Source organism: Garra rufa, chromosome 16 (genome assembly GCF_049309525.1).
Source record: "Garra rufa chromosome 16, GarRuf1.0, whole genome shotgun sequence".
Lineage (NCBI taxonomy): Eukaryota > Metazoa > Chordata > Actinopteri > Cypriniformes > Cyprinidae > Garra > Garra rufa.
The window spans coordinates 44285711-44297816 of record NC_133376.1 but is presented as its reverse complement, the minus strand read 5'-3'; the positions used below and the strand labels follow the sequence as shown (position 1 = coordinate 44297816).

The 12106-nt window shown below is 34.3% G+C and overlaps 1 protein-coding gene across 1 annotated transcript in view; it reads right to left on the bottom strand.

Moving 5' to 3' along the window:
• The window catches only part of LOC141287865 (ATP-binding cassette sub-family C member 5), a 77688-nt gene that overhangs the window by 39548 nt on the left and 26034 nt on the right, over positions 1–12106 (bottom strand). Inside the window, 7 exon segments of the mRNA XM_073819954.1 lie at positions 1802–2005; positions 2122–2194; positions 2290–2414; positions 4673–4744; positions 4969–5319; positions 7805–7912; positions 8015–8163. Coding sequence (XP_073676055.1) covers positions 1802–2005; positions 2122–2194; positions 2290–2414; positions 4673–4744; positions 4969–5319; positions 7805–7912; positions 8015–8163 — 1082 coding nt within the window.

Sequence of the window (12106 nt, the reverse complement as noted above, 5' to 3'; positions counted from 1 at the left end):
TTAGAAGTGTTGCCTTGGCAAACTAACTGGAAAAAAATAAGTTTAAGCAGAAATACTAAAATTACAACAACAAAAAAAATAAATAAAAAAAATAATAATAAATAAATAAATAATAAATTTACTCAACCGAAACCTGAAATATATAAAAAACCCTGACTCTGGACCACAAAACCAGTCTTAAGTCGCTGGGGTATATTTGTAGCAATAGCCAACAATACACAGTATGGGTCAAAATTATTGATTTTTCTTTTATGCCAAAAATCACTAGGATAGTAAGTAAAGATCATGTTCCATGAAAACATTTTGTAAATTTCCTACCGTAAATATATCAAAACCTAATTTTTGATTAGTAATATGCATTGCTAAAAACTTAATTTGGACAAATATTTTCTCAATATTTAGATTTTTATTTGCAACCTTTAGATTCCAGATTTTCCAATAGCCAAATATTGTGCTAATCTAACAAACCATATATCAATGGAAAGCTTTTTTATTTATTTATTATTATTTACTTTTTAAAAAACAATGACTCTTATGACTGGTTTTGTGGTGTAAAGTCACAAATTTTCTCTACTTTTACTTTTTTAGATTACCATTCTGCCATTCTAATGCTTACTCAAAACAAATATTTCGCATATTATAATGCCTAATAGAAAGTTATAGCATTTAACATGACTCATTTTAGTTTTTAATATTTTATTTAGACAATTTTAATCTGCCATTTATCAGTAGTTTTATTGTTAACTATTAAAAATGGCTTGCTAATTGAAATAAAGCTAAAATAAAATACAATTATTAAAAAATGTAAACAATATGCCAAAAATCATTAGGCTATTAAGTAAAGATCATGTTTCATGTAGATAATTTGTAAATTCCCTACCATAAATATTTCAAAACTTAATTTTTGATTGGTAATATGCATTGCTAAGAACTTCATTTGGACAACTTTAAAGGCGATTTTGCTTTTTTTGCACTGCCAGATTCCAGATTTTCAAATAGATGTATCTCGGCCAAATATTGTCCTATCCTAACAAACCATATCATATCAAAAATATCAAATACCATATCAAACCATATAAACCATATCACCATACATCAAAGTTTATTTATTCAGCAACATTTTAATTAGTTTCTGAGACATTTGTGACCCTGGACCACAAAACCAGTCTTAAGTCGCTGGGGTATATTTGTAGCAATAGCCAAAAATACACTGCATGGGTCAAAATTATTGATTTTTCTTTTATGTCAAAAATCATTAGGAAATTAAGTAAAGATCATGTTCCATGAAGATTTTTTGTAAAATTCCTACTGTAAACCTATCAAAATGTAATTTTTGATTAGTAATATGCATTGTTAAGAACTTAATTTGGACAACTTTAAAGGTGATTTTCTCAGTATTTAGATTTTTTTGCACCCTCAGATTCCAGATTTTCAAATAGATGTATCTCGGCCAAATATTGTCCTGTCCTAACAAACCATACATCAATAGAAAGCTTATTTATTGAGCTTTCATATGATGTATATATCTCAGTTTTGTCAAATTTAACCTTATGACTGGTTTTGTGGTCCAGGGTCACATTTTATAAGCACAATAAGGTATTTAAAGCCCTACTGTGTTATCACTATAGTCATGTCTAACGGCCTTTGCAATACAGCATGGCCTCTCATATCAACCGTATTCAATTCACAGACTTATATAATCTCAGTGAAGCTTGGTGGACGAGCACAATGTCACCTGTCCCGGTCTGTGCCGTGTTTATGTTCCCCTGCGGTACATCACATGCATTCATAAGCCTCTTGCCTGCAGTTGGTGCGTGACAAAGATGACAGTCCTGCCCTTGGCCGCACGGCGGATGGCGCTGTGGAATATGTGCGAACCCACGCGAGCGTCGACGGCGCTGAGGGGGTCATCGAGCAGAAGGACGGGTCTCTCGCTGTACAGCGCACGTGCCAGACTCACTCTCTGCCGCTGGCCGCCACTCAGGTTGGCCCCTCTCTCTCCAATCTACAGCAGATCATTCACGTCAGCCACATTTTAATAGAGATATCATACGAGTGAGATCTGAATGACCTTGTGCTTTGATTGTGTTTGTGGAGGTCGGAGCATTATAATGCAGATACCTCAGTCATATCGCCATATGGTAGCTCACTAATATCAGGAAATAAACAGCAGGCTTCTAGAACCGCATTGTACCTGGTGAGAGATGAGCAGAAACTTGTTTCATTTTAGAAGAAAGGCCAAAGTCATTTCTTATGCAGAACTCATAAATGCATGAATGTGCTCCCTACTTCTCCTCGATGTATTTTTTTCCAAACAGGATGTTTTCCCTGAGGGAATCGTTGAGGATCCAGGCCTGTTGAGCAACATATGCGAAGTCTCCGTTTACAGCTACCGAGCCGCCAAGAAGGGTCATCTAAGACAGAAGGCGAGGAATCAGACCTATACATCTGCTTTCACCCTGCTGGGAGGACCAGCTGCTTTATGTCCAAGCTGGTTTATGATGGTTAAAGGGGTGGTTATAAAAAGTAAAGGTTTTTCGTTATTTACTTTCATTTGGTGCCAAACCCATATGCTGTTATTTTCTCAGTGGAACTCGTAAGGAGGAACGCTCATCCTTTTTGTAAAACAACAGCTGCCAAGCTACTAAAACGACAAATGCCGTAACATTGTACCATATTACTTGGATACTAGTGTTCAAAGTCATATGGTAACTTTTTGTGAAAAACAAGACTCATTGATGATCAAAATGTGTCCTTTTTTATGTCTACTGTGATTACTGTCTTGATATAAATCTGTAAAACAAAGCATCATGCATAAAATTATGCATTTTAACTGTTCAAAGTTTAGGAATGCTACAAAAATTGAATAAAAAAGTATGTTATGCTCATAAAGGATGCATTTATTTGATCAAAGATGCAATACAATAAAAACAGTAATATTATGAAATATTATTACAATTTAAAATAACTATTTTCTATGTGTATATATTGTAAAATGAAATTTATTCCTGTTCTCAAATCTGAATTTTCAGCATCATAACTCCAGTTTTCAGTGTCACGTGATCCTTTAGAAATCATTTTAATATTTCAATTGTGCTGCTTTATTTATTTTGTAGAAACTGGGATACAATTTTTTTTTTAGGATTTTTTGATGAATAGATGAAGTTTGATGAACAGAAAAAAAAGTTTTTTAAAAAAACTTTTAAAATGTTTTTGCTGTCATTTTTGACCAATGTAATGTGTCCTTGCTGACTATAAGTATAATTTTTTTTCTTTCATTCTCACTGACCCCAAGTTTTAACCTTTCAAAGTTTAGAGATGCTATTTTTTAAGTCTCCTATGTTCAGAAAGAATGCATTTTTTAATCAAAAATACAATAAAAACTGTAAAAATTGTAAAATAGTATTACAATTGAAAATAACTGTTTTCTATTTGAATATATTATAAAATGTAATTTATTCCTGTAATGCAAAGCAGAATTTTCAGCATCATTACTCCAGGCTTCAGTGTGACATGATCCTTCAGAAATTATTCTAATAGTTCAATTATTAATGTTGAAAACAGTTATGCAAACAGCTTTATATTTTTCTAGAAACTGGGATAATTTTTTTTCAGGATTCTTTGATGAATAGATGAAGTTTAAAAGAGCAGCATTTATTTGAAACAGAAAAAAAGGTTTCTAAAAACTTCTAAAATGTTTTTGCTGTCATTATTTAATGTGTAATGTGTCCTTGCTGACTATAAGTATCATTATCCTACTTTCTTTCTTCAAAAAAACAACAACAATGAAAAAACACTCAGCATTCTCACTGACCCCAAGTTTTAACCATTTAAAGTTTAGAGATGCTATTTTTTTTAATAAAAAAGTCTCTTCTACTCAGAAAGGATGCATTTATTTGATCAAAATACAATAAACTGTACAAATTTTAAAATATTATTACAATTAAAAAATATTTATAATAATAATATTATGAAATATTACAATTAAAATACAATTTTCTATTTAAATATATTGTAAAATGTAATCTATTCCTGTGATGCAAAGCTGAATTTTTAGCATCACTACGCCGGTCTTAAGTGTCACATGATCCTTCAGAAATCATTCTAATATTTAAATTATTAATGTTGAAAACAGTTGTGCTGATTCATATTTTTGTATGTGTCCTTGCTGAATATAAGTAATAATATCTTTCTTTCTTTCTTTCTTCAAAAAAAAAGACAAATCACAAATACAATAAAAACTGTACATATTTTAAAATATTATTACAATTTAAAATAATTGCTTCCTATAAGAATATATTGTAAAATGTAATTTATTCCTGTGATGCAAAGCTGAAATTTCAGCACCATTACTCCAGTCTTCAGTGTCACATGATCCTTCAGAAATCAGTCTAATATTTTAAATTATTATTAATGTTGAAAACATTATGTTGCTTCATATTTTTGTAGAAACTGTCGTTCATTTTTAAGGATTCTACTTTCTCGAAAGAGCAGCATTTATTTTAAACAGAAAAAAGCTTTCTAAAAACTTTTAAAATATTCCCATTTTTGACCAATGTAATGTATCCCTGCTGAATGTAAGTATTAATATATTTTTCTTTCTTAAAAAAAAAAACACTCAGCATTCTCACTGACCCAAATCTTTTGAACAGCAGTGTATGCAATTTCTCACCTGTCCCAGTAGAGCAGATAACAGCGAGCTCTTTCCACTGCCGACTCCTCCACAAATCCCAACCAGCGACCCCTGGGTGTACAACACAGAAATCAGGCTAGAAATTACATCACAGATCTTTTATGGAAGTAGAGTGAGTTTAATGCATGTTATGAAAAGCATTCTGTCACTAAATGTTCCTGCATCCGAGACTTGAGCTTTCTGAATATCATGAGAAATGTTGAAAAACACACCAGACCTGAGACACTGTGCTATGAAACAAACATAAAACCACACATGAAATGGTAAAAATGTACCTTCCGAATGCACAGCTCTATGCGGTGCAGGGTTTTGTGCAGCGGAGGTCGGATGCTCTGTGTGGAGGAGATGGTGCTCTGTGGGCTCTCCTGCTCCATGTGTGTGAGGAGGTGCTCTGCGTTGGGTTCCTCGGTTTTCCCTTTGCTGTCCTCTGTGCTGATGTACAAGCTCAGTTTCTCCCTCCTCAAAACTCTCTTCATACCTCCTCTTTTCTGCTGGGCTCGGCTCTTTTTCCCCGGTGAGCCGCAGGCCTTCTCCCAGGCCAGTGTGGCGTCTTTAAACTCCACCGCATTATAGGGATCTTCTGTTTTGTTTGAGATCAGCTCCCTGTCCTCCATCAAGAATAGCTTCTGTAGGAGTAATGCATGCAAGAATGAACATTTTGTTGTTACTTTATGAACATTGGTAACCAAACAGTTGCTGGTCCCCATTGACTCCCATAGTATTTATTTTTCTATACTATGGAAGTCAATGGCTGCTAGCAACTGTCTGGTTAACAGCATTCATCTTTTGTGTTCAGAAGAGCAAATAAGCTGTTACAGGTTTGGATCAACTTGAGAATGAATAATTGATGGCAGACTTTTTATTTCTGAGTTAACTGTCCTTTTAAAACAAGGAACCCCAAACTTCTTTCGCAAACATTACAAAGATCATCATTTATACACCATTAAGTTGTTCCAAACCTGAAGGACTTCTTGTGAATACATAAGGATAAATACAGTAGAATATCCAGGCTCTTATAGTACAAGTGAATGAGGACTGGGACTTTTAAAGGGACAGTGCAGCCAAAAATTATTTTATAGCATGCTGGTAACCAAACAGTTGATGGTTCCCATTGATTTCCACAGTATGGAAAAAATCATTTAAAGATTAGTTCACTTCCAGAACAAAAATGTACAGATAATTTACTTACCTCCTTGTCATCCAAAATGTTCATGTCTTTCTTTCTTCAGTTGTAAAGAAATTATTTTTTTTGAGAAATTTTCTCCATATAGTGGACTTCAATGGCGCCCACGAGTTTGAACTTCCAAAATGCAGTTTAAATGCAGCTTCAAAGGGTCCTAAACAATTCCAGCCGAGAAATAAGGGTCTTATCTAGCGAAACAAACAGTCATTTTCTTAAATTAATTACAAATTTTACAAAAAAGGTAAAACAGCGATGTAGGACGATTTTGTATTAAGTTGGAAGAGAAAATGGGATGGGAGTTTTTTGACATACCCTAACTGTATTAAACCAGAATACACAGAATACACACACACATTTGTGGTTAAAAAGTGTATAAATATTAATTTATTGAAGAAAATGGCTGATCGTTTCTCTAGACAATACCCTTCTTCCTCAGCTGGGATCATTTAGAGCCCTTTGAAGCTGCATTTTAACTGCATTTTGGAAGTTCAAACTTGTGTGCACCATAGAAGTCCACTATATGGAGAGAAATCTTGAATGTTTTCCACAAAAGAGATATTTTTTTACAACTGAAGAAAGAAAGACATGAACATCTTTGATGACAAGGGGGTGAGTAAATTATTTGTACATTTTTGTTCTGGAAGTGAACTAATCCTTTAATATGGAAGTCAATGGGCACCATTAACTGTAGAAAGAAATTCATACAGGATTGAAACAACTTGAGGGAGTGTAAGGGGCTGTTCACACAGAACGCGTTTTTCCATTCCAATGTTCTTCTTTTTCATTATTTTTCTATGTAAAAACCTTAGATGAATGTGTTCTGTCTCTTGCATTAGCGTTTTTAAGATGACTTGTCAAGTTAAAAGAGTTTCAACATTTGCACCCAGCGTTGTTCATCAATGCCAGTTCCAAAACAGTGGACCAATCAGAAGACCCTGGAGGCGGGGCAAGCTTTTGTTTACATTAGCAAGTTGGCACGGCAACTGTTTTGTTTGACAGCAACATGGCAGAGGAAGCATTTTGGGCTCCGCTTTTTTAAAAAACATTCCTGAGCGATGGGTTCTGTGGGAACGGCCCCTAAATGTTGTTTTTGGGTGAACTGTCACTTTAAGTTTTAAGTAGCCAGTCTTAAGTAGCACAGGTATATTTGTAGCAATAGCCAACAATACATTGTATGGGTCAAAATGACATTTTTTTCTTCAAGTCAAAAATCATTAGGATATTAAGTTAAGATCATGTTCCATGAAGATATTTTGTACAATTTCTACCGTAAATATACCAAAACTTAATTTCTGTTTAGTAATATGCACTGCTAAGATCTTAATTTGGTGATTTTCTCAATATTTTGATTTTGTTGCACCCTCAGATTACAGATTTCAAATAGCTGTATCTCAAACAAATATTGTCTTATCCTAACAAACCATGCATCAATGGAAATCTTATTTATTCAGATGATGCATCACCCTTATGACTAGTTTTCATGATCATCATCATCAAAAGATCTTAACTAAGATCTAAGTTAATGTTCATCTCAAAATAGTACAAAATTATGATTCTTCAGTCAGTCAGAAGACAGAATTCATGTATTCAAATATTAAAACAGGTTTTTCAGCATAGTTTTGCTCATGCTCATAATTTAGAGAACTTAGCAGCTTTTATAGGGTTGAATCATATTCTGTGTTATACTATCGCACAGCTTCAGATGACCAATATATGAAACACTTTTATGATACATTTATTGTGCTTTTTGTCTTTTTGGAGTCCACAGTGTTCACTGTATTGTAAAAAAGAGCTGACTGGATGTTCTTCACAATTTCTCCATTTGCATTCCACTGAAATAAATGCATGCTTTAATTAACATAAGGGTGACAGAATAATGGCAGAAGAGTTATTTTTGGTTCACTTGTGGATGTGGATGTGTTTCCGACCTGAAATCGCTTCACGGCCACGGAGCCTTCAGACAAAGCACGCACCGCCAAGGGCGTGACCTTTAGAGCAAAGGTCATGGAGTTGAAAACAGCAACGACGGTGAAGGCCTGCAGGTTGTGACAGAAATTAAAACAGGTCTCTGTGAGTTCAAGTTCGCAGTTGTTTACAAGTCTCAGGCAGAAAGCCGAAGAGCAGAGACGTGGCTTTACCTGTGCCGCGGTGAGATCGTAACCCAGAGCCATGTGAAGAGTGAACGTGCACACGCTGGCTATCACCACTACCACCGGAGCAACGCCCACCGTCAGGCTCTGAACACAGCCGGCCCACTCCAGGATCCCCCTCTCTTCTGACCGAACCTCTGCAGACGCAAACAGAGTTGTCAAAGTAGCAATTGCATTCACAGTCAGTGTTTGACACTGACAGCTGAACAACTAACAGGTGCGATTCTCACAGTGTCCTGGAGCTGGTTGCATAAACTGCTTAGGCTAGTCTTACAAGTTTGTCATCACGTTTTTTCATTAAGACTTGTCTAATTTAAATCTAAACCATGGATTAACATAATTTAACAAAGATGGTCCGACTAGTTTTTAAGAAAAGGTGCTGTATTAAAGCAAATAATAAGTTTGCATATGTTTACGTTCACATACTAGAGATCGACCGATATGTGACCCAGTCTTAAGTAGCACGGGTATATTTGTAGCAATAGGCAAAAATATACAGCATGGGTCAAAATTATTGATTTCTCTTTTATGCCATAAATCATTAGGATGTTACGTAAAGATCATGTTCTATGAAGATATTTTGTAAACTTCCTACCGTAAATATATCAAAACTTCATTTTTAATTAGTATACTGCATTGCTAAGAATTTCATTTGGACAACTTTAAAGGCGATTTTCTCAATATTTAGATTTTTTTTGCACCCTCAGATTCTAGATTTTCAAATAGTTGTATCTCGGCCAAATATTGTCCTATTCTAACATATCCGACATCTTATACCTTAAAATTCTTCATATAGTGAACTACCAGTAAAATTGATAAAAATTTGTGATCAAAAATTATTCAGACACTTTGACTTGAGTTTTTTCCTTAATTGCGAAAGCGACCTTTTTACTTCACAGACTGAACAAAATCAAGCATTGCTTGGTAATTGTTCAGCAAAGTACTGATAATTGTGTAAATATTGCCATGCTAACAATTGAAGTTTTGGTTGATTGAAATCCAATAATCAAATACATACCTTTCTACCAAAGTTATCTGACATTATCAAGATGAATTTGACATATTTTAGTACCATTTTCTAAACTATAGTGAATAAACTATGATAATGTGAGAAATGCTGAAGGTTGCTGAATAAATGTTGGTTTGACTGTATATAACAATAAATAAAATTAAGTGAAAATGAGTAATAATAATAATTTAATTGATGAATTTTGTTTTATTCACCCCACTGTATGGCAATGTGTCAATGACAGATGAGCTAAAAAGAGAAATTATGTAGAAATGTGCATATCAAATATGATACAGTAAGCTTAGGGTTAAATAATTTTCTGTGTCACTTTATCGCATGGCTTCAGACGACTTCTTGTATCAACCACTTTTATGATACATTTATGTATTAGTTCTCTTTTAAAACTGAACTCTGCATGAACAGAACCATATTTATCGCTCCAAACAACACTGAAAACCTGCTTTCTCCGTGTAGCCATATTGCATTTCCATTCTACAACGCAGTTTGTAATTTACAGGAGCCACACTATGTTCAATCCGGCGGCGACACGGAGAAGTGCGACTGTAGAGGAAGGCAGATCATAATCATAAATGGGATGTTGCAGTAGATGGGAATGCTGAGGCATTGGCTGGTGTCCAAGTGGCCCATTTCACCTCCCTCTGCTGCACTAATATTTGTCTCCCGACTGCCCGCAAGCTGGCACATTCATCCAGTGCCGCTCTCTGGCTTACAGCCAAAGTGTTTTCCTGCTGGTCTAAACAACCAGAAGCGCTGGACGTAATCTCTGAAAACACTGCTGGATCTACATAATTCATATATAGAAGATGTTAATCTATGCAGGTTGTGATATTTTATTCATAAGTGCATGCAAAAAAGGTGTAAATGGAAGATTTACTGCTCATTTACTGCTCAGCTAATTAAAATGGATTGCTCGAGCAGTATCCCTGTTTAAAGGGTTAAATGATTCATGATTCATTTTCTCTGAATATTTAAGATTTCCTATATACTGTATGTATATATATATATATATATATATATTATATATATATATTAGGGGTGGGCATAGATTAATTTTTTTTAATCTAGATTAATCTAGATTAAATCTTGGAATTAATCTAGATTAATCTAGATTTAAAATGGCTAATTTGAATTCTGCTGAAGGCATTCAGAATATGTGTGCTACCCAAATAATGACTAAAAGTAAGTCTTTCAGAATGGATCATAAAGCTCATAAAGCTGTTCTATGATAATTTGTTGATGAAAATAAATTATGTTCAATAAGATGTACTTGTGTTTACTAACTAAGTAACAATGAAATTATTTTTTCTACCTATTAGATTGTGTTTTTTTTAACGTCAACACCTACCAACCCTAAATTTAGCCCTTACTGTAATAAAAAAAAAAACAGTATTTTTGTTGTACAGTGTGATAAAAATATACATCTATCTATATATATCTATGGTAGCCAGTGTTTCCCCTACGTTTCCAGCTTTGGGGGCGGGGGGGGGGGGTTACATGTTACACCGTACTTTTATTTTGACAGGTTGCCGTGAAGTTTCTGTGTCATACAGTATGATATGATGCGAGTTTTCTCAAATGAAACGGTAAAAGTGACACTCACAGCAGTTTTGGAGATTGAGTTTATCTGTTCATGTGAGATGCAAATGCCAAAAATTACCGGGAGCGTCACGTGTGTTTCAGTATGCGTGTAGTAAAAGCTCGTCTCCATCATTCATACATACAGCTAGGCAAACGGAACATACCGGATTCATATTAAAACGGTCTTTTTGCATTTCAGTTTTCACATACACTAGTCCATATCGCGATTTGAATTAAGTGACTGACCAACATTTGATTTATGAATCCAAAAAACGACGAATTTACGTGGCATTTCGCTATAGTAGATTCGGTTTTTATGAATGGAGGACGACGCGATCCCATCTGTGTTTTGGCGGAGGAGACGTAAACGCGCGACCATATTCTATAGTCTTTGGTATACATCCGCGTTAAACTATCAATGTGAAAGTCATCATAGCTTGCGTAGTTTAGACCCAGCTCCCAACCCAAATTTGAGAATAGATTAACGGCGATATTTTTTTTATCGCACGATAAGAGTCTCACGTTAACGCAGCACGTTAACGCCGATAACGGCCCACCACTAATATATATATATATATATATATATATATATAGAGAGAGAGAGAGAGAGAGAGAGAGAGAGAGAGAGAGAGGAAACTTTACCATTCAAAATCTGGGGTTGTTTCAGTTGTTTTGGTAAAACTTTACAATAAGGTTTCTTATATTGATCAATGTTTCAATATATTGTTACATTTTCTTAATGTTAGTTAGCTCAGCTCCATTACATAACATCAACAGATACAACTTTTGATTTTCATAATGTATTATTAAATGTTGGAATCAGCATTAAATAAGATTAACAAATGCTTAAGAAGTATTTTTCATTGTTAGTTTGTTAACTAATGTTAAAGTTTTACAGATTTTTAAAATGTTTTTGAAATAGCATGCAATTGTGATAAAAATACAGTTAAAAGTTATATCGTGAAATAGTATTATAATTTCACAATATCATTCAAAATCATTTAAATACCCTTGAGTCTAAATAATGTGTTGTTACCTGAATGATCCACAGATGTGTTTTGAAGATGTGATTTGAAGATCAGGGTAAATTTTAATTATTTTGTCTTCTGGGAAACATGTAACTATCTTCTATAGCCTCTAAAGGGCAGTACTACGTAAAAAATGCATATATAGGCAAAATAAGAAAAATGTACACATCTCCATTCTGTTCAAAAGTTTTCACCCTCACCTCTTAATGCATAATTTTTCCTTCTGGAGCATCAGTGAGTGTTTGAACCTTCTGTAATAGTTGCATATGAGTCCCTCAGTTGTCCTCAGTGTGAAAAGATGGATCTCAAAATCATACAGTCATTGTTGGAAAGGGTTCAAATACACAAAAATGCTGAAAAACCAAAGAATTTGTGGGACCTGAAGAATTTTTCTGAAGAACAGCAGGCAGTTTAACTGTTCAGGACAAACAAGGGACTCATGAA